This window comes from Pleurodeles waltl, chromosome 3_1 (assembly GCF_031143425.1).
Source record: "Pleurodeles waltl isolate 20211129_DDA chromosome 3_1, aPleWal1.hap1.20221129, whole genome shotgun sequence".
NCBI classification, from domain to species: Eukaryota; Metazoa; Chordata; class Amphibia; order Caudata; family Salamandridae; genus Pleurodeles; species Pleurodeles waltl.
In genome coordinates this window covers 1,650,726,560-1,650,750,727 of record NC_090440.1, presented here as the reverse complement: position 1 = coordinate 1,650,750,727, position 24,168 = coordinate 1,650,726,560, and the positions used below count along the sequence as shown (strand labels likewise).

At 41.1% G+C, this 24,168-nt stretch overlaps 1 protein-coding gene across 1 annotated transcript in view; it reads left to right on the top strand.

The window, feature by feature from the left end:
- LOC138283610 (dynein axonemal heavy chain 11-like) overlaps window positions 1-24,168 on the top strand; it is a 2,790,563-nt gene that overhangs the window by 1,427,002 nt on the left and 1,339,393 nt on the right. Inside the window, exons 44-46 of the mRNA XM_069221547.1 lie at window positions 6,850-6,982; window positions 7,080-7,207; window positions 10,748-10,896. Of these exons, the coding sequence (XP_069077648.1) occupies window positions 6,850-6,982; window positions 7,080-7,207; window positions 10,748-10,896 (410 nt within the window). The remainder of the gene's footprint in view (window positions 1-6,849; window positions 6,983-7,079; window positions 7,208-10,747; window positions 10,897-24,168) is intronic.

The following is a 24,168-nucleotide window of genomic DNA, read 5'->3' as shown; positions in this document are numbered from 1 at the left end:
TAACAAACTCTCATATCCGCAACTCAAATTAACTCATAATAATACTAAAACTGTACTCCTTAGTAAATTATACTAATCCATCACTAATTCTTGTTGGGTACCGGAGTAGCGTGCTACTCATCGAAAAGCGCTTCGACGCGTCGTCAGGGGTAGTAAGCGCTATATAAATACGATTACAATTACAATTACAATTACAATTACAATATAAAATACAATATATAATTAAGTTCTTCCAGTTCAGGTTTTAATCTATAACTGGACTTTCTGGTGTCTTATCTTCAGTAGATCTGGAGTAGAATGTTTTTCGTAAGGCAGCTAACCTGTACAGAGGATAAGCCATCCTCAATCCATATTTTTCTGATATCGGCACTTTTAATAGGTCCTTCTCAAATTGGTTGAAATGTATAATAAAAGCAAAAGACTCTGACATGCCTCTTCTAAAGAACTTTGTGTATTATGCTTTCAACCTTACATAGGATGCCTTTGCCCTCCACCATCTAGTGGACGTTTTGTGATGCTGAATTCATGGGCCTTTCACTTTCAACTTTGCACCTGATAGAACCTGGAGCCCTTTCACCAATTCTGGGGTCTGATTAATCTTTTCTTCTCAGTTCCGAGGGGTGAAGAGTAACAGTTGTCAGATTCATTAAACAGTTTCTGTGCAACCAAAATGTCACATAATAACATTCAGAGTCCGGGGTAAAAGGGTTTTAATACAGACTCAAAGCCAACATTACATAAAGGAGTCTCAAAACCATAGTGTCAATATACGAAATCACCAAAGGGGAATTAAAGCTTTGTACAGTGTTAAACCTGGTTAGCATATAAAAGACTAAAACTTATATTTCAACAATGCAAAAGATCAAACAAAGCATATGATTCTTGGTCACTAGAACCAAGATCTTCTCCCTAACCATTTAACCTAGAACCTAACTACCCTACTATTGACAAACTAATTGAGAAAGGTATGCAAACACAAATTCAGCAGAATATTCTGTTAAGGGAGGTGTGGTGGCAGAACTCCACATAAAAGTATGAGGTCTGCATCTCAGAAGGATCCGTTCAGCCTAAATGATAGGAAAGGATCTGAATATTTCACTAACCAAACCTTCCTTAAATCAGAGTTTCCAAGAAAATGACATCACAGTCGAAGCTTCTTGATTGAAACCCTTGCATAGTATGTCCAGGGCTTTCTTATCTTTCATGCACTATGAGCTTCTGGTTGACTCTGTCTCCTCTCGTAACACCTGCATCTCAAAAGAAACATTTAAGATAGACAACTCCACACCGAAGGTTAACTGTAAAAAGAAAATTATATGTGTAGGCCTTCACTCCAGCCAAGTTAATAAAACACAAATATACTTTCGAATTAAATGAATTCTAAACATTACATATATGAATATACGAGATGAGTATGCAAAATAATACTTTAAAAACGTTAGTCTCGAATAGATATTCATAAAACGTTGATCATATGTCATATGCAAAGATGCACTCCACTCATATGCCTTGCAGTGCAGAAATTATATGAATTATACTAAATGTTATACAAAATGTGACCACCAAATTGTGACCAAAGGAAAATGATCACCCTTTCACGTTCTTTTCCCAGAGACATAGTGACACAACCAAGCTACACTCTTTCACACCTACTCTTTCCACCTCAGTTTTAGCCATGCTGAAGTATGTCAGTGGCAAAGTTGTCAAGTCCAAAGTACCAATTATTTGCATAATGCATCTTCAAGGCAGCCAGTGCTGTTACTATGAAGTGTTCGAATGGGTTGAAGAAGTAGACAATGCATTTGCAGTGAAATCAACAGTTTGGGTTAATTTGCAAGTTTGATGTATAAATGTCAAGCATGACTCCACTACCACACACAAGGTTTTGTCTCAGGCCTGGAAGGAAACTCATATGGCTCTGTCCAGTATCTTGTACCTCAATGTAATGTTTGACACAAAATAACTTCACTATTTGTAAAATGTCTGTGAAATGTGCATCCTAACTCAGTTACATATTATAATTAACAAAGTTAAAAACACCAACGAATGTGGTAGCCAGTGCTGGTACAGATCTGCAACCTTCTCAGACAAATGCTGCTATGCCTCATGATGAGGTGAGACAGGTGACCATGGATATGTGCCCAACAGAGAAACATTGATGCAATAGACACTTAGACATGAAGGCCCAGGAAGATGAAAGACTTGATACAGAAGACTGCATAATATCATACTCAGAAGTGACTGGCTCGAGAGCAGAATATATTCCAAAATGGACCTGCCCCACGAAATTGTTTGGGAAGCTTTTCAAGCATTAGACAAGGGCAGAAGGTGCTGCACCCCTGTTTACGGGCACACACCCTATGGAAACTCAATCTTTACAAATAAAAAATGCTGGTGTCGGAAGTAGAGAGTAAGAAATAGGCATGAATATTAAGGCTGATAATGACACTATCCTAAATATTCAAGGACTTTCTGGCCAGGCACTTTATAGTTAGAGCCAGAATCTAATTGTCAAAAAAGTACTGCTTCCCATCAACACAAGTGGAATACATCAATCTGAGATGGAAACAAAGGCATACGTGATAGTACATGGGTACTCAGAAACATTTGCCCAAGGGCCAAAAAGTTTGGTCTGGGGTGTGACAGAGGGCCACATTGATGTCAACAGTGTGGGGGCAGGAGCGTGATTGTGGGTGCTGGGGACTGTAAAGTGGGTGTAGTGAAAGTGAAGCCAATTTTGTGTTCCCCACTTGACCAAGTGTGTGATTCTAGGCAATTTTTTTATTTCGCTTGCCCTCCTTTTTCTTCATTAGCACATATAAAAGGACCTTGAAATACATGACTTCATGCTGTGCATTGTACAAAACTTTCTCCTGTGTACGAATTAATAAACCTTAATGTTGTTGATGTATAATAGCAACCCAGGCCACCCAAAGAGTACACATAACAAGTGACTTGCCTCTTAATTCACTATTGCAATTGTTATCAGTATGGGTGGACGGAGCCTGAATATTTCTTAAATTCATGTTTAACAATATATATCTTCATAGATAAAAACACTTCTCAATGCACAGATATAATATGATGTACTAAGGTGAAATGTTTCTGCTTGTTAATGAAATGCACTTTTTGAATTTTGAAGAGATTGTATTATATTTTCATATGTTTGTTGCAAGTTGTCCTAAAGTTAAGTGGTGCAGGAAACCTTAGTTACTTCATTTATTTAACTTCAGTTAACCTGAAAACAAATGCTTGCCTGTTTATTTAAAAAAATAATAATATTAGGGTTGACTTGAGTAAACAGCAGGGCAATGTTGCTGTTGACCAGGGGGTCACATCTAAAGATCACTATAGCGGCATGCGCCCCCAGGCCGTACTTTGAGGAGAAATAATGTAAGATTATTGGACTGGATCTTGATATAGAAGGACAAATGGAGGAGAGTCCCCGTTTTCGATATTCAGACTCAGAGACTGCACCAGTACAGTTCTCATACATGTCACAGAGCAATCTTATTTTTTGGTAGTATTTTCTTAACTAAAAGCCTATTCTCTGATACAACCATTTCAACATCTATTGAGAGGTGCTCCCAGTCTTTCTTATTCAGAACTACTTTGTCTGAAGGAATGGCAGTGATACAGTATATTGGATGTCGCCACCTACCTGCATTGCCTAACTAATCTAAAGGGTATAAAGAAGCTGGGGTAGTTAAAGTATGTGTTTTGTTTGATGGGGCCATGTATTCATTGGATAAGTTGAAGGCAAAAGGGAGAAGTGTAAGGGTCTTAAGAGAGTTTGAAACAATTAATCTTTTATCTTTCTTACTGTGTGTTGATATTTCAAGGTAGAGGTTAATCTGTTACTAAGTTACAGTGTGCACTGGATGATTGCTCACACAGGAAAAGCTATTTAAAGTGAAACAAGTTCACACAATGTAATTATGATGAAGGCCTAACTGATAGATGGTTTACACAACGCTCACAAAGATATGCTGATATTCATGATCAGTAGCCAATGACCAAAACTGTTGTGTAAAACAGAGCATCACAATCCTCCCACCAAAACCTGATTGCTTTGTAGCATGTTTGCATATCGAGTATTATTTGGATACCAGCAACTAAAAGCATAAAATACAAACTAAGTCAAAGAATCACAGTGGTAAATGACGAAGCAGTAATTTAGAAACCTTGCAAAGCATGAGAACGTTTTTCAATGTTTGGAAAAGTGACTAGGAAGATAAACATATCTCCTGGTTTAGGATTACTGGTGGTTAGTCCCAGAAAATGTAAATATCTCATTACCTGGAGGTCGTAGAGACTGCAGGTCAATGGCCCCACACTTAGATTTTGATGATTGTCAAGAGGGAGGAGACCACACTCCGTCAGAGACTCCGTGGGTTAGCCGACAGTACTAAAAGTCACACAGAAAAAACTCTCGAGCTTTTCCCAATCCAGCTGCTTCACAGGCCAATGGGCTGCTAGACCACAGCACCCAAAGCCAAGGGAATCAAAAACAATAAACAGTGGTGAAGGTAGGGAGTGTGTCATGCTACTCTCCTAACTTTGCTGTTGTTAGTTTCTTGAGGCCTGCATCCTTGGGTTTTCTTTGACCTGGCCATACACTGCTTGCCTGCATCCTCAATAACACCACCCCTTCACTTTTTGACTGTACTGTACGGCAATGCAGTATTTTCCATGGATGTTTATGCTCCAGAATATTCAACCAAGGGTCATCCTTCAAATTGCAAATGCTCATAGGAAGCAGGGCATGCAGAGTCAGAGAAAATTAGAATGCTCCAGCTACTACATGTAGATCAGAAATGTTTGACTTTCATCAATTGCATGTGGAAATGTTATTACATATAGCCCTAATTATATGTGCAGCTCTTCAAAGACAGCATCCCAACCAGTTTAGAAATCCAACTGACACCTCAAAGAAGGTGGCCAGCCATTCACAATTGGGAAGGGGGCCCCACCCCTTTGTGAATGTTTAAAAAATGTTTTCTGGGGAGTAGGCAGTGGTCCATTGGACCACTACCAGAGTCTTACAAATAAACAAAAAAACACCTTTTTTGAAATGTAACCCTATTTCCTGTAAGAAGAATGGGGCTGTATTAAAAATTAGACTGTATTTAAATTGCCGTCAAACATGTGGTACAAGCAGGCCACCATCCCTGTGATGGCATTCAGGTGCAGTCAGTCGCAATTTCCTACCAACCTTATGAACTGATGTACTGATGAGGTAGGTTGGATTACGACCCGTTGTGATTCAAAATTTTGTGAACCCATCTTTTCGTACATAGGTCGATATCCAAAATTTATTTCCAGTCACAAAAAGTCAGTGCACAATTTGCATCCACTATTTGTGAATGGGAATTTCTTACTTGAAGGCCTATGTTCTGTGTGCCCACATGTGCGAACACTATGGGTCAGATGTACAAAGCTATTGAGCGGTTGCTAACAGTGACATTTGCCTTCTGCGACCACTAAATGGTCCTGCACCATGTACTAACCCTATTTTGCAAGTCAGTAACCTTTTACTGACTCGCAAAATAGGGTTTGTGACTTGTTATTAGGAAGGGACATGGCAAGGGCGTCCGTTCCTAGTAGTGAGTCGCAGGGGGATGTATGATTGTTTTGTGACCAGGAATGCTGTAACAAAACAATCGCAATTTCCACCAATTTCAAATTGGTGGTAACCCATTCGCAAAGGGGAGGCCTTTGCGAATGGACATGCTAACAACTGTTCAGAGCAGGCAGTGTTTCAACAGACCTGCTCTGAAAAAAAGAAACTGAAATGTTTCCTTTTTATTTTTGAAATGCAATTCGCAAATTGCGAGTCGCTATCTCTAATGGTCGTACACCTGGCCTTAAGTTCATAGACTTTGCGATAATGATCAAAGACGTTCACATTAACTAAATAATAATAAACAGAAAGGGACCCCATTTGTCCTTGTCTTTTTGCATCTATTTGTGCTGTTGTCATGCAGCTCTAAAGGACCAAGCCCTGGAAAACTACAGTAAGATCACTGGATTCTTTGTAAGGCCGTGCTAATTTTCCGACTCTCTGAGGTACAGTTTCTCTGGCTTTTTTCCCAGTCATCTTGTATATTGGTAATAAGCCATAAATGCCCCGGACCTTTAGGACTTTCATGCTCATTTGAGTCAGAACTCAAGACATTGCACAGTACCTTAGGGACTTGCTGTTGGAAAGGGACACTCCTAATGCTGCATGCCTTTATTATTCGCAGACTCTTTAGGACTGCCCAAAGTTGTAAAGTTTCAAAACTTTCAAAGAAACCTTTTGGTGATTAAGTCGTCCAACTTTATCAGCTCTGAATAATAGTTGGGAAAATGTTCAACCGCTCTCGGAGTGCCTGTGCCAGTGATTTGTACTTGATTTTTGTGGCTTAGTACTTCTTTAATGTCACTGCTCCAGTGAAGACAGCATTGTTACTTGATGAAAGTATTTCTTAATATGAATATCATTTTAAATTACCTGATTCAGGTATTTCTATCTACTACTACCTGAACAATCCTTCAGCTGCTCCTCATTCAATTACTTTTAACATGTAAGAGTAAACGTTTCAGCCATTGACATTAGTTGTGTGAATAGGAGTGGCAGTGCTCTGACATGCTGTGTGAAATATTATTACTTTCGGTTACAAAATACGTCATTGTTTCTACTGGTTTTGAGAATAATAATGCATGCCGAACCTAAAACCGAAGAACAATGTCAATGATTATGTTAACATCGTCAATGTTTAATTTAAAGTGCATTTTTATCATGTCGATGTTGAATAAGGCATGGTTTATATTGAGTAAAATGTGGGGTTTGGGTACATTTTACAGATTTTGAAAACACTGCACAGGACTTATGCCAAAATAAAGCTAAGGGCCCTTTGGAATGATATCAACCCTAAGGCTGTGACTACAGATGAGCTTTTTGGATTTCTTCATCCTTCAACACGTGAATGGAAAGATGGTATTTTTCACGAATTGGAAATTCAGTATTTAAAGTTAGATTCGTGCTTGTTTCTAGAACATGATTAAAAACCGTCTGTGTTGCTTTGTGTTCACAGGCTTGTTTTCATCCATGATGAGGGAACTTTCCGCCATATCCCATGATGGACCAAAATGGATTGTTCTAGACGGTGACATTGATCCTATGTGGATTGAGTCACTGAATACTGTAATGGATGACAACAAGGTGCGTAGGAATATGGTTTACTTTATTTTGTTAGTAGAGAAAACATTACTTGAAAACACATATTAGTGTATTTTTACTAAAAGAAGATGCCTTATGTAGTGTCTTGTATGATTAAGAACTGAACCATTTTGATTCCGAGCGTACTCAGTATCAATGTAACATAATTGTTAGAATAGAATGTAATGAAAGCTTGGTTTAGAATGTTGGAGTTTACAGCTACACTCAAAGGAAGAAAGGTGTGTGATTTACAGCTCTGTGTGTGACCTAGTCATTGGGGGTACCCAGTCTGGGAAAGACGCTACACCTTACTGAATAGATGTTATATAAATGCTCTTGGGTTTATCATGGTGATTGTTAAGAGACCCATGTTATAAAATGTGTTACAATTTTATCTGACTTGTATTGTCTACAGTTTTTTGAGTGAAAGATTTATTCAGAGGCTATCTGCCAGCACAGAAATAGAACCAAGGGCAAGAGCATAATTAACTTTTAGATGACAGGTGGGAGACCAGACTGTGGCCACATTCTGGAATGATACATTCAGTTGTGTAGTGTAGCGACTCTGAATGGGGCCTGCCCAGCTCTGGAATTGCTGGCTAGTGAGAACACTGCATCACATTTTCAGGCCCTTACTAAGAACACCGGCAGCTCTCTGATTTGGGGCTTTTAAAGTTATAAGGTGTGAAGTCTGCTTGAAACATCCCAGTTGTGGGTGCTAGGCATGTGAATCATTGTGAGATGACAACACAAGAGTCTTTTGCACATCTTGGAAATTAAATGTGCAGTGTATTTTGAGATGGATGCTGAGTTCACAGAAACTAAATCTCATCATGTGATAGTCTTGAATAGATTGAGATGTCTTCAATTCCTAATTTGACCTAGTGGTTACCAGTGGGGCCTACTAAGACTCATTTGGGTACTGGCACTTATTTTTCTAGATCACACATTTACCAAGAGCAGGAGAGGAATAAAAATATCGGAAAGACAGAGGAAGAGAAATACAGAAAAAAACACCATAAAGGGAGAAAGCAGGTACCCGCAAAAGTGAGATGAAGGGGCGGGAAGTGTCTAGTGCTGGATTAAAAAGGCATGAGGTGGGTTCTTGACTATGCAGCCTTGGTGTTGGGTACGCCAACATTTAATTGCACCAGCTGCGGATTTCTAAGCAGTACTTTGAGCACAACACTTATTGTTGTACAAATTAAGCAGTGTATGTTGTGACCTCCACTCCTGTGCTGCCCAACATCATGAACAGGGATATACAGTTGGAAAACTGTGAGTGTGGCATGCTGGCTTTGCAAGACACAAACTGACTAACCTGGCTGTTCTGAGTGGGACTGGCAGAAGTATTGTAGTACTTAAGCTGAGATCAGTGCCCTTTACCACTGCACCCATGATTAGAAAGGCTATCTTGATGCTGCGTAGTGGTAAGAATCCCAGCTTGGATGGAGTTTCAATAGAATTTTATTGCACATATATGGGGATTCTCATACCACAACTTGTTGACTTCTACAACTCTGCATAAACACAAAGGACCCCACCTCCAACAACAAGGAATACTGTTGTGATGGTGATCTTCGAACCTAACAGGTCGACCATAAACTTTGATGAAAACATTTCTGTAAAGCTTGTAGTAAGTACAGATCTAATAGTAGTCATTAGTGCACCAGGACCAGAATAGTTACTTTATTCCACCTAATAGTAAGTGCTTTTGCTGATAGTTCATCGTCTTCAGTAAACACTCTTGGTATCCAAGTCTTTCAATTGGTCTCCAGTTACCTATAGATACACGCCACATAAATGGATGTAAAGGTTCTGCAAAGGGAATTATATAATTCCAATGGCCTGCACTGTCAGGTTTTTTCCTGGTAGTGATTGGCATTGAAAAACCTCAGTGTGTCCGTCCATCTAAATTATGTGAGCGAACACATAGCCAAACCTCCGAAGGCCTTCCCTCCCTTCGGCTATCAGAGGGTTTGACCACAGCAGGGAAGGAGTAGTCTCTGCCATCATCAAAACTATGGTCTGGACCATTATGTTAGCACAGAGGGATCTGTTGCCATTGCAAAGACATTCCTCTCTGCTAACATATAATTTAGGCTTAATGGGCCATATGTATCAAATACCTGTTTTGCATTTCTTAAATAGCGAATTTTAAGAAATCGCTATTTGAGAAATGCAAAACGGGAAGTAAGAAAATAGCGAATTCCTAATAGTGATTTCTTAAAATTAGCAATCACTATTAGGGAATGGGACTCCTTTCATCCCTATGGGCCTGAAGAACTTTAGGTGCGAATGGTTTTGTATTTCCTAATTTGCGAATTCCTATTAGGAATTTGCAACTTAGGTAATGCAAATCCAAGGGTGCTGGGTGTCTGAGGCCTCCTTTGATGCTCCCCCCCAAAACAAATTGTGCACATGTAAAGCACACACATGCCCCATGGGCATGTGTGCACTACATGGCACTTTTAAAAATGCATTTTTAATGCTTTTGTTAAAAAAATTGCACATGGTTACCACCAAATTTGAATTTGTGGTAATTACATTTCCTAAATGCTCAGTTTGCATTCAGGAAATGCATGATACACGTGCGTGCCTAGGTAATCCCTATTTGTGATTACCTATTTAGGGAATCACAATTTGCGATTCGCTAAATAGAGTCGCAATTTTAGGGAATCGCTATTTTAGCGATTCCTTAAAATTGCACTGTGAATGTCTTTCATAAATCCTGAAATGCTATTTTGCATTTGCAAACGGTGGAATTTTGTGATTCACACTGTTTGAGAATGCAAAATTGTTTGATACATCTGGCCCAAAGTGCCTTATCATTGTTTTCATAATACTGGCTTTTTATAATTCTGTGAGCAATTAGTGGGTACAGAACAAGTGTACTACATTTTCTAGATTTCATTTATGATTTGTAACTCTTAACAAATCGATCCATAGTATATTAAATCAAGTGAAGGAATCATATTGGGGAAATATTTAGTAATCAACCTAAGAATGCCGCTCAGAGCAGCCAGTAAGTCTACAATCAAATGAGTAGTGAGGTGAGGGAAGGCAAGTAGATTGGGCAACTTCCTCCTCAAAGCTACAAAACCTAATTGTAGACCATAATTAAACAAAATCCATATTTTGTGTAGTATCATGTGATTATATTCAGTGTTACAATTCTATATGTGTGATAAAATACAATAAAACAACATAATATTGAAAATGTCTGTTTTATTATTATTCACCTTCTTCTTCCTCTTCTTCTTCTTCTTCTTCTTCTTCTTCTTATTATTATTATTATTATTATTATCAATAGTAGTAGTAATATTGATTTTGTCATAGTTATTGTTGCAGTTATTATTACTGCCACTATTATTATTGATATTACAATTACTGTTATATTTATTATTGTTATTATTATTATTATCATTACTATTGTTACCACATGAAGGATAAAGGCTCACATGCGGATGACATTTCCTTTTGGTAACATAGTACCTTTCAAGGTTTTTTGTGTTCTTATAGTTAAGTGCTTTATTTGTACAGGTATTAACACTAGCCAGCAATGAGCGGATTTCCTTAACACCTTCAATGAGACTCCTGTTTGAAATCAGTCATCTTCGTGCAGCAACTCCTGCCACCGTTTCCAGGGCAGGAATCCTCTATGTGAATACACAGGACCTAGGGTGGAGTCCGTAAGTGTTTGAAGCCTCAATATTCAACCAGCCTTTAGATACGTTTATTTGTGTTATCCTTATCTGCTATCAAGTGGAACCCTCCACCCCTATGAGGTTTCTATGTCCTATCTCGCAAAACTGTTGTGCTAGAGGGAGATTAAGACCTTCATCCAACTTTAACCAATTGATTGGTGACTTAATTTGTCTTCCGTCAAACCTCTCTCCAATGAGCACACTGAATCCTTTACGCCAATTTGACTTATGTCAAACCCCTTATTCGATGAGCACAATGAACCCTTCACGCCATACACAATCCATCTGTCCACTTTCCCAGCACATGTAGTTAGAACATGTTTCTCACATTGAAGAAGTTTCACTTTGTCTTTCCTCCTTAAAAATGGGGATATGTCTTTTTACATAAATGTTTTGGTCTGTAAGATTTTGCTATTGCTTTATTTACCAGTAAGTATTGATTTGTGAAATCGTGTATTTTTTTGTGAAATTACATGAAATAAGAAATTTGAAAATTGCAGGAATTTCATTATCTAAGTCGAATGCTGGCCAAGCCTATCTTAACATCATAAAGCAGATCCAACATTTTATGTTTGACCTGAGAATATTTATCAATTTACACTCTAGCATTTTATGAACTTGTAATACTGCAGTTGGTGTGTATTAGAATAGATGATATATTTAATGTGGTATTTTGAAGGGGATGGGAAGATAAGTCAGCAATGGTGATCCTGCTAGATCACTTAGCTGCATTGAGTACACTTTATCACAGTTTCCCCTAAGAATTCTAAGAAATGTATAGTTCCTGCAAAAAGTGTCTATATTTCTATTGGATGCTGCATATTGTCTATGTTTTTGTCTTCTGTTACTAGAACCTTACTGACAGAGTGACCACAAGGTTTTTTGTGAATTATATTTTATTTTTTAAACTGCATGTGGAGTTACAGCCAGCCGTAACGTTTGCATTGCCCACATATAAGGTACAAGGGTAGGAATTTCTTCTCTGTACACAGTCTAGGTCATTATGATACATTTCAAGCATTATCAAATTACTAATAGTATGAATCACTCCCTTTCCAAATGAGGATATACTTGTAAACAAAATGGAGGTGCTAAAGATACTCATGGTGGGGAATCTCCTCGTTTGCCTTTTAGTTTGTATTTTAAACACACATGTTCTTCATATCTTATAGTGGTTTTCACTTACTGTTTGTGAAATGCTTCTGGTCACATAATGGAATTTCAAAAGCAGATGAGAAATTCTGGTCTCTCAAAACTCAGAAAAGTATGTGTAAAGAAATGTAGTTTAAATGCTTAGCAATTTGTCGTGTGTAAACATTGTATAAGTGTTCACAGTATGGTTAATGCTTTTGTGGGCTATTTACTTTTTAATTTTGTAACATATGTTTATGATTAGATATTATTTTATTTAATGCCAAAAATACCACAGGGCAGAGATTACGATCTTAGGTGTGGGGTAAAGATGGGGGAAACATTGTGTCTCCGTATTGCTTATGTTTCCTATTTTTGTTTAAATACACAGAATGCTTTTCTCATATGCATTTGTTTTGCACATTTGGGCTGTCACAAAGTTTATGTTGCAAAAAGGTCAATTTTATTTGTGGCTCTTTTCTCAGGTGACACAGACACTATGATACTAACAAGCATTGCCAAAGCCAAATAAGTTCAACTGATAACTGAAACTACCCGTATTCGTCCATCCCTGGAGTTATTCATACATCCGTTGTTGCAAATAGACAATAATTACTACCCATGCACTCAGTCACTTATCCTTGCACTCATGCATCTATTTATTCATTCGACTCATTATTACATTCACCCATTTACCCACATCTAATACTACACGCACAAATTCACCAATCAGTGGACAGGCATATTCAATTATGCAGCCCTGTTGGCTTTTCCACTAGTAGTGTGTGACTGCTAATCTTTCAGGTGAGGTTAGAGAGCTTTCTTGGTAGAGTGAGACTGTAACTGCTTGAAGGATGTGACAGTGCTGTTTGGATCAGACACAGATACTCTGAGATTTGAGTGAGGTGTTGGTAGTGGGTGACTGTTAAAGTGCTCTCAGTTGTGTTACACTGCTATACTGTAAGGAGGAGGAGTGTTGTTGGTAGACTGTGACAGTGGGTCTGTGAGGGGTGGCATTGCTTGAAATTACTTTGCAGCAATCAATCACTTGTAAGTAATGTCCTCTTCCTGTGAATGTGATCTTCAACAGTCTGTTTCCTTATTGAGGCTATCCAAGGACTGGTTTTAGATTATTGAATCAGAGATTCCATGTATTTATATTTCATAACTTTTACTGAGGGACCACTGGAATAACCCTCCATCCTTTCCATGCATGGATCACTGATTCCCTCATCATGTGCACACCTGGTTGTGTTTCCTCTTACCACCAAGTATCAGAATCACCAGTGAACAGTCTAAGCCCTTCCCTACCCCCCCCACTTCTCAGTGTTTGCAGACTTCTGTTCTCTTCTTTTGGACTTTGTCTCTAGCCTCACAGTTGTAACTCTGCAGCTGTTTCTAGGAGCTTCTGTCCCTAAATAGCACCTAGTGTAACCACTCAAATGCCCCTCCAATTAACCTGCTTACACTGATAGGTTGCATGTGCAGCAAAGCACGCTTCATGCACATGGCACATTGGAAGTACAATGAGCTTGACACGAGCAGCTGGTTCTCCATCAAGATGGATCACTATGCTGCTCATATGCTGAAGAGCACTTAATTGAACATACATGAATGAGCAGCATGGACCACGTCAACACTATCATCGCCCACTGGGATTGAAGGACAGCTCTGGAAGAGGTTCAGCAATAGTGAAAACAATACATATTGCAATCACCACAGGGAGAGAGAGAGGAACAGAGCACTCCACCATGGCTCAGCCATTTCTCTGTTGCAACATGCATTAACCAGCACACCACTACATAAGCTTCTGCATCATTACACATGGACACCTCGGCTAGCATAGGTGTAGGGAATCTACAGCATGCCATGTTGTGTTGTACCAACTCTGCTACTGGCACACATGGCATTACACACTACTACTGTTTTTTTAGGATGCACCGAAACTGCAGCTGTTGGGGCTTGCTTTGCCACAGCAGTGGTCAGTGGAGCAGACCAACATTAATTGTCTTGGTTCCTAATGAGTGGAGGAATTTAACTCCGCACCTCCATTGCAGTTCACATGAGAAGGTGAGAACTGTTTTGGGGCAGGGTTTCTAGGGAAATAAGAGATGTGTGTTCCAGTTGTGACAATTGGAGCTCTTTTGCGAAAAGTATCCTGAGGCCACCTTTTTAATAGACCCAAGTTGAGCACCTGTTACAGTTCTTTAACACTTGTCTCTTAGGGAAGTGACGCAGAGCAGTTCAATGCTTACAAACTTTTCTGTAACACATAATAGATCATTGTCTGACCGGTGCTTAGAAAAAATACTTTCATTCATGCACAACTAAATGTTAAACATAAAATTATTGATTCACAAAATTAAAAACAGATTATATAACCCCTCCGGATCTATAGAGCTATGTAAGAAGGGTTGATCTGCATGAGAATGGCTGTTTTACACAATATAAATCTCTTCCTCTGATAGAAACATCTGGCCACAAATTCTTCACTTTTAATATATTCTCCAGGCATCAGCCTGGATCCAGAAACCTTTCAGCAGTACCTTTATACTCTGTAAGGTGGTGGCTTGTGACTCCGCTCTGATGTCTTTCAGCTCAAAAAATGATGTGCGTGACCATAATAGGTCCCAGTCCTGCAGGCTGACATCAGTTCCTTTCTTTCCATGCCATCAGGTGTGGATCCAGAGCTCCTTCTCATATCTCTGAACTGCAAAAAAAAATGTCAGTGTGCAAGGGATTTCACTCCCTAAAACAATAGGTTTCAAAGCCTGTTGGCACTGTCGCAAACAGATTTCTGTGACAGATCCACATCAGATGTGCCTATGGTGCCGGAGGTAAAAAGCCACATAAATCAAAACTGTCTTTTCCTCCCTCATGTCACTTGCATTCACCTGACCAAGCATGGGAATGGCACGATCTTTCTCGATCCCACTTACAAAGTCACCCAACTTTAGAGCCAACCCAGTAGCTGCGTTCAGCACAGTTCAAGTTTCCATAGCGGCAAGGTTGCACTTCTGACATGCAGAGGTACTGCTGAAAAGTGTCCAGGCACAGGCTGACACCTGGGGAATATTCAACACCAGATGAATGTACTGCTAGATAGAATATCTACCAGAAAGAGCTTTACCAAGGGTAATTAACATGTTTCTGAGATGACTGACTGAGATGTAAACATCTTACTATGATGTTTGTCACAGGATTCAGAAGGTAATGTCAGTTCCTATTGTATTTGTCAGAAGGTTTTCAATGTTAAAACCTAATCCATTTGTCAGAGTGCACAATATAAACCTCTTCCTACTGTATTTCTCAGTGCAGTATGTTACACCATGCAAAGCCCCTTCCTCTTGTATCTGACACAGGGACAGCATTAACAATATTTTTTGAGTTATGAAAAATGAAACTACCTCATGGGTTGACTGACACAGCTGCTGCCAAATCAAATGCTGTGAAGAAGATCAAAAATGGACAGAGCTAACTTTAGTATTGCCTCCATACTTAGCACCAAGTGCACCCTTGATTACATAAGCGCTGGCAAAGAGTGAAAGCTGTCTCTGCCCACACCTAAAAACATTCATAAAAATATCAAAGAGAGAAAAGCTCACTGGTGCCATGCAATAAATAATTCTGAAAAAGCTATATATACAAATATATTTAATAAATTCCTACATAAAACATAGGCACAGATGTTATGGTTATGATTAAGCTACACCTTGCTCAATAAAATAAACTATTATCACTTGACCCTAGCTGTAAAGGGAATAGGTATGCTTCCCGTCATTTTATCCCAAAGCAGTGAGCCTGGAAAAGACAAATAGTTAGAGAATTTCAAAGGAAAGCATTTATTATATCTTAATGTTTTATTTTGTAACCCCTTCCATGCTGAGAATTGCTCAGAGACATCCGCAGCTACAATGGGCATGTGAAGAGAATGGCTCTGAGCTGACCTCGCACCCACCTGTGTTGGGAGTGTTGCGCTGTCCCCACGAGCCCCCACAAAGCATGCCTCCATTGGGGGTGGCAGCAGAAGCGCTTCCTCTGCCACCCCCGATGACCCCCCCTTCGGTAATCGGATGATATCTGCATGCATGCCACACTCCAACATCATCAAAACACACCGGGGATGGGGTGGAAGCCATTTGATTCCAGCGTGTCTGGAGATAGAAGTAAGTTTTCTCACCCAAGTGTAATCAGGAGAGCATTCCTGCTGCAGGATCACAGGTGGGAATGCAATCCCGCAGCAGGAATGTACCCATCAGCCACCAGAGATTTTATTTTGTTTTGGGGAGCAGCCCCTCGGGCAAGGGTTGCACCCCTTTTATTGGGGCACATATAATGGCCATTTATGCCCCCGGGACAAATGAGCCATATTTTTAGGCCGATATGCCCTAATGGCAGACAGAAAGCCACTAGACACCAGAGGTTTCAGTTTTATGTGTATGTGCATATCTGGGAGTGGCCCCTAGGCAAGGGTCTCTCCCCATTTTTGTTGGCACATATTTTGGCCATTATCTACCCCGCAGTGGAAGATCAGCCATATGTTTAGGCCTATCTGCCCCCAAGGGGGTCAGAAAGCCACTTGACACCAGAGAGTTAATGGGTGTACATGTCAGGGAGTAGAGGTAAGGGTAACTCCCCTTTAAATGGGGCATGTATTCTGGGCATTTCTGTCCCTCTAGGGGGCAGATCTGTCATATTTGTAGGCCGATCTTGATACTAGGGATATTAGTATTATGTGTATGTGCATGTCGGGGAGTTGCCCTTTGAGCAAGGATCACCCCCCATTTCTGGAGGCACTTACTTTGGCTGTTTTCTGACCCCCTTGGGGGCAGTTTGCCCATGTTTTTAGGCTCACTAGACACCAGGGGTTTAATTGATGTACGTGTCATGGAGTGGCCCCTCAGGCATGGGTCACTCCCCTTTTATTGATGCACACATTTTGACTGTTTCTGCCACCCGTGGGGGCAGATCGGACATATTTTTAGGGCCATCTGCCTCCAATGGGGTGGAAAACACCTAGACACCAGGGGATAAGTTTGTGTGTATGTGAACTGGAGTTTGGCTGATGGTCAGCATGTACTGACATTTGGCTAGCTGTGTGTGTACTGGAATTTGGCTTGAATTTGTGCACAATGTGTATTGTGTTGTCTTGTGTGCAATTTCTTTTCGTTTTTCCTTTCTAGTGGGATATTGTTGGTGCTTGCTGTGTCTGTGCAAAACATGCACAGGTGATCATCAGTCTAGATGTCTCTGGCAAGTGACTGATATTGTTTTTCAGTATATGTATTGTGTGCTTTTTACTGATTGACTTTTCCTTCCAGATTACTATATGCCAATAGTTTTACTTTCTAAAGCCACAACCTGTTTATTACTTTTTTTTACAGTGTTGGTTATTGTTGACTTATTTTTTGTGTTACTTTTACTAGTAAGGACTATGGCTAACTGGAGGATTACTGCCCAGCAGGCTGTTGGCTTGCTTTTTGAATCTTCCTCCGATCATGGTTCTGAGACTGACACTGCATCAGCAGCAGAGGCGGAAGTCCAAGATTCTGGCAGTGAATTTTCTGTCCGCAAGTAATCGTCAGATGATGAAGCCACTCTCAGTGCAGAGGAAGTGCCTCTTTCAGAGGAGGACACTGATATGCTGGTAGTGCAAGGATTAGAGCCTGGTGCTGAAAGGCTTTCCACTGGTGTCGCAGGGTATAGAATAAATACTGCAGACTTTTTGCCTATAAATTTCTTTCAGTTGTTCATGGACGATGTATTTTTGGATGAGATTGTTGACCAGACTAAGTTGTATTCTGAACAGTATTTGAGGGAATACAGTGCCAGACTTAAGCCCGAATCTAGAACTAGCTGGAGCTGGAGGACTCCCACAAATCTGGATGAGTTGAAGAAGTTTTTGGGTTTAACTTTTTTGAGGTGCTAGGTAAGGAAGCCATCACTGTCTTCATATTGGCCTACTAGTCCCTTGATGGCAACAGCTACATTTCCTGCTACAGTGAGTCATGATCAGTATTTGCTTCTGCTTCGGATGCTGTATTTTATTGATAGTGCTTAAGCATCGTCACAAGATCACCCTGATTGTGACCGTCATCAAGATTCTGCCTGTGCTTGATCATTTTGTAGAACGCTTTTCAGAGATCTATGTTCCAGGGAAAGAAATAGCTGTGGGTGAGTGTCTGGTCCTGTGCAAGGGCCTTTTGGTTTTCTGGCAGTACATTCCTAGCAAGATGGAACGTTATGGAATTAAGATGTATATGCTGTCTGAGTGTAGTACTGGAAATGTGGATAACTGATAGCGATTGTTCTGTTGACCCCCCTGGTTGTCCGGCCACTTTTGGAGTCAGTGAGAAAATTGTGTGGGAACATGGTATGGGACTTTTTAACAAAAGTCACCATTTATACATATATAACTTCTACACTGGTGTGCAATTGTTTAAGGAATTGTTCAAAGTAGACATTGTGGCACAATTTGCCCTAACTGTAATGGTTACCCTGACAAGCTTGTATGTAAAAAGCTTCAGAGTGGACAGTGCAATGCCTTGAGTAGTGATGAACTTCTAGCTGTGGAACTTTCAGACAGGAGAGATGTCCACATGCTGACAACCAAGCATGATGAAAGTACTTCACCTGTGACTATTTGGATTCAGGTTGCCGAATTGCACGAACCTGTTTGCATTTTAGACTACAATAAGCACATGGGTGGTGTAACTAGAGTGGCGCAGCGGTTGGAGGCTTCCATTGCTGTTTGTAAGGCCTACATCCGATATAAGAAGTTGGCTATCCATGTGTTTCATTTAGCAACCTTTAATGTTTTTGTTGTATTCAAGGATTGTTCTCCACATGCAAAGATGACTTTTGTTCAGTTTCAGCAGTCTATGATAGGCAGCCTTGTTGTAGTGGAGCAGGCAAGTGTTTCTAGAGATGGAGTGGTGGAGGATGTGGCTAGATTGAAATATCGTTACATTCCTCCCACGCCCAAAAAGCACTTTCCCTATAGAAAATGTCTGTGTTTAAGGAGGCATGCAGAAGGGGAGTTGTATGTAATGCCCTAGTCTCCTTCTAATCCTGGGCTATGTGTTTCTGCATGTTTTAAATTGTATCACATGCAATGGAATTATTGGGAGCAATTGTGAACCTAAAGTGAACTGACTGGTCTGTATTGTTTTATATTTTTTGTTAAGTTTCACAGTTGACAGCAGTATGATGTATTTAGTTAGACCTGTTTTATTTGTAATCAGAGTAGGTTTTTCACCTCCTTTAAATTGGTTTGTGTTTTTTGTTTGTTAAAAAAATGTGATAGCAGTGTGTGTGGACTGACGACTGGCTGGCGGTGTGTGTGAACTGGCGTTTGGCTGCTGATGTGCGTGGAATAGAGCCTGGCTGGCGATGTGTGGCAGTGTGCATGGATTGATGATTGACTGGTGGTATGCGTGGACGGGCTCTTGGCTGCCAGAGTGTAATAGCTGGCTGATGGTGTGTGTGTTGGGCCTTGCTGCTGGTCACCACACACACACACACATTGCCAGCCAATCCACACACTCTGTCACCCACCAACCGGTGTGATTGGTGTGTCAGTCACATGGGCGTATGAAAGTGATGGTCACCTGAATGGTGCTGTCTGTTAATGTGAGTGTTGTAATGTGGTGGTGGTATGCATGGTTTTGTGTGTGTCATGCATGAAAGATGTGTGAATGACGAGTAAAGCGGTCAGTGCCTTGTCGCATCTTGGCAGCTCACCAGCTTAAATCAGTGTTTCAGTTGTTTGAACATTCAGTTATTAACATTGTATTTCATTTTTGTGAAATCTCTTGTTAATAAAATGTACATTTTGAACCTTTCACTCACCCTTGTGCCGAATCCAACTAGTATGTGTACTTGAGGAATAGATGATTGTGCAGTTATATTTGTATTTTCTGTCTTTCACTGTCAGGGTGGTGTGCCTCTTGTGCATCCCATCAAGTTTTGTTACCCACAATGTCCTGCAAACCTCAAAATGTGAGTAAAATCATACATTTTCCTTGCATTTCTGTGTCATATTCTTCCAGAGTCAGAAAGAAACCCCATACAAAATGGCTACCACCCAGCATTTCCCCACTTGTCCCAATAAAAATACTGTCCCACTGGTGTGGCTGTACATAGTGCCCGCGACAGGAACAGATCAAACTAACATCAATCGGAGCACTCGCAAAGGGACCCTCATTGTCCTTGGTTTGATTTGTTCTGTTGCAGACACTAGGCCTAGCCCGACCAGTGAGATACTACTTTTATCAGAAGACGTGGGGGAATGATGAGTGGAAGGAAGTTTGTGGCTCCCCTCAGTTTCCAGAACTTTCCACGACAGAAATGTGAGGAAAATGTGATTTTTTTTAGTCAAAGTTTGAGGTTTCCAATGGATACTGGGTAACACAACCCAGTCAGAGCCAGCAAGTCATCCCATCTTAGATTCTCCTGTGTGTCTAGTTTACCAAAAAGGTACAGGTTTCTTAGGTTTCTCAAGGTGCCAGCTGCACTAGGGCCCAAAATTCACAGATAGGCAAGTTCCCAAAAAAGGTGTCCACATTGTGTTTTGGGCCGTTTCCTGTCGTGGGCACTAAGCTTACTCACACAAGTGAGTTGCCATTTTTATCAGAAGACTTTGGGGAATGCTTGGTGGAATAACATTTGTGGCTCCCCTCAGATCCAAGAACTCTGGATCACTGAAATGTGAGGATAGTGTGTGTTTAGTTAATTTTGAGGTTTGCAAGGGATTCTGGATAATACGACCTGGTGAGAGCTTTGCAAAACACCCCATCCTTGATTCATCTAGGTGTCTAGTTTTAAAAAATGTAGAGGTTTGCTAGATTTCCGTAGGTGCTGGCAGAGCTAGGGCCCAAAATAGGGCCCAAAATCCATAGCTAGGCACATTGCAAAAAAAAGAGTCAGCTTTCAGTGGGAAAATGTAATGTGTACATGTTGCATTTTGGGCTGGTTTCTGTCGCACGCAGTAGCCCTACCCATACGAGTGAGGTACTATTTTTATTAGAAGACTGGAGGGAATGCTGACTGGAAGGATGTTTGTGGCTCCCCTCAGATTCCAGATAAATCCATCACAGAAATTTGAGGAAAATTTGTGTTATAGTTAAAGTTTCAGGTTTGCAAGGGATTCTCTGTATAAAACGTGGTGACAGCCAGGCAAGTCAGCCCACTGTGTATACCCCTACGTTTCAAGTTTTCAAAAATGTTGTGGGCACCAGCTCTACCCACACAAAGGAGGTACTACTTTTATCGGGAGACTTTGTTACAGTTACATGTTAGCATGGATAGCCACAAATTCAGAGATGTGCAAATAACCCCTATGTTAAACTCCGCATCTTATACTCATTTTGGAAATACATAGGTGTTCTTGATTCCTATATTTCACTTTTTATATTTTACAATATGAATTGTTCTATTTCTGGTACACAATGAAAAACCATTGCAAGGTGCAGCTCAGATTTTGGCTCTGAGTACCTTGAGTTCTTGGAAAATCCACAAATCTTATACATCTCCACAAGCAGAAGAGTCTACAGGTGTTATTATATATTGCTTTTGTAATAAGCCATTGTGATGACAAGTTACAAATGAAAATGTTGTCACAACTGCCCGCTTTTTTCTTCCAGACTAGTTTCTGGCCACATGGGGTGAGTGCCTTTGTGCATTCTGTGACCAGGAACAAAGCCTGTCCTGGGTGAAGGTGCTTCACACCGCCCCCTGCAGGAACTGTAACACCTGGCGGTGAGCTTCAAAGGCTCAAGTCTGGTGTTACAAAGCCCCAGGGCACTCCAGCTAGTAGAGATGCCTGCCCCCGGACACAGCACTTTATGCAGGGGAGGAGTTAATGACAAAAACAAGGAGGAGTCACTCTCCAGCCAGGACAGCCCCTAAGGTGTCCAGATCTGAGGTGATCCCTTCCTTAGATAATCCTCCATCTTGGCATGGAGGCTTTAGCTCACTAGGATTAGGGATGTGCCCCCCTCCCCAAAGGGAGAAGGCACAAGGAGGGTGTAGCCACCATCAGGGACAATAGTCATTGGTTACTGCCCTCTAGCCCTAAACACACCCCTAAATTTATTATTTAGGGGCGACCCTGAACCCTGGAAAGGTAGATTTCCTGATGACCTAAAGAAGAAGAAGGACTGCTGACCTGAAATCCCCGCAGAGAAGACGGAGATGACAACTGACTTGGCCCCAGCCCTACCGGCCTGTCTCCAGACTCAAAGAACCTGCAACAGCGATGCATCCAGCTGAACCAGCAACCTCTACCAACTAAGAGGACTGCCCTACAACCAAAAGGACCAAGAAACTCCTGTGCACAGCGGCTCTGTTCAAACAACAAGGAAGAAGCCATCTTTAAAGTAACTCCAGCCTCACTCCTGAAGCGTGAGTCCCTAACACTCTGCATCAGATGCCCCTGGTTCGTGTCCAGAGAAACCAACACTGCAGTGAGGACCCCCAGGCGACTCCCATGATGTGACCACCCTGAGATGACCTCCCTGCACCCCCACGGTGAAGCCTGCAGAGAGAATCCAGAGGCTCCCCCTGACCGCGACTGCCCAGTAACAAAGAACCCGATGCCTGGAAGAAGCGCTGCACCCTCAGCCCCCAGGCCCGAGAGGAACCAACTACCCATGCAGGTGTGACCAGAAGGCATCCCTCATCTTGGCCCAGTTGGTGGCTGGCCCGAGAAGCCCACCTGTGCCCTGCCTGCATCACCAGAGTGAGCCCCGGGTCCCTCCATTGAAACCAACGAAAACCCGACACCTACTTTGTACACTGCACCCGGCCACCCCTGTGTCGCTGAGGGTGTATTTTGTATGCCTGTTTGTGACCCCCCCCAGTGCTCTACAAAACTCCGCTGGTCTGCTCCTTGAGGACACAGGTACTTACCTGCTAGAAGACTGGAACCGGAGCACCCCTAGTCTCCATAGGCGCCTATGTTATTTGGGCCCCTCTTTGACCTGTGCACCTGACCGGTTCTGTGTTACTGTCGCTGGGGGTTTGGGGTTAACTTGAACCCCCAATGGTGGGCTGCCTATGCCTCGGAGACTGAAATTGTAAGTGCTTTACTTACCTGCTAAACTAACTTGTACTTACCTCCGCCAGGAACTGTTGCATTTTGCAGTACCCGCTTTTACAATAGCTTATTGCAATTTTTGCCAAAACTGTGTGCCTCACTGTTTTCATTCAAAGTTCTATACTTATCTATGCAAAGTACCTTACAATTTATGTATTTACTTGAATTCTGAATCTTGTGATTCTAAAATAAATTAAGAAAATAATATTTTTCTATATAAAAACCTATTGGCCTGGAGTTAAATCTTTGAGTTTGTGTTCCCATTTATTGCCTGTGTGTGTACAACAAATGGTTAGCACTACCCTCTGATAAGCCTACTGCTCGACCACACTACCACAGATAGAGCATTAGTATTATCTATTATTGCCACTGTCATCCTCTAAGGGGAACCCTTGGACTCTGTGCACATTATGCCTCACTTTGGGGTAGTATATACAGAGCCAACTTTCTACATTGGTGGATCTGCGATGGGGTATAAGACTTTGCATTTGCTGGACTACTCAGCCAATACCTGATCACATGACAAAATTCCACAAATTGTCAGTAGAAACCGAGTTTTGATTTTTTAACTTTTTTTCTAAATTTTAAAAGTCCTGCTAGGGCCTTGTATAAGTCCCTGTTAGCATTTCTTTTGAAGTTTAAAAGTTTGTAAAAGTTAGGATTTAAGTACTAGAAGTAGTTTTTAGTTTCCTAAAGAGTAATCCCAACTTTTAGAGTCATTATGAGTCACACAGATGAGATGGTGATGGAACGCAACCTCATCCCTTACCTGAATCTAGGGATGTCAGAGCTAATGTTTCTCTGTAAGATAAAAAAGATAAAAACTGAGTCAACCCTACCAATGCCATGCTCCACGAGCACTTGGCAGAGTTTACAAGGGACCACCCCTCTGAGATTGAGGATCCTCCCTCAGATGGGGAAGTTAGTGAACAGGAGGATGAACTCACCCCTCCTGTCCTAATTAGGGAGGACAGGGCTCCTAGAACCCTGTCCTCACAAATCATAGTCAGAGAGCCTGGTTCTTCCAC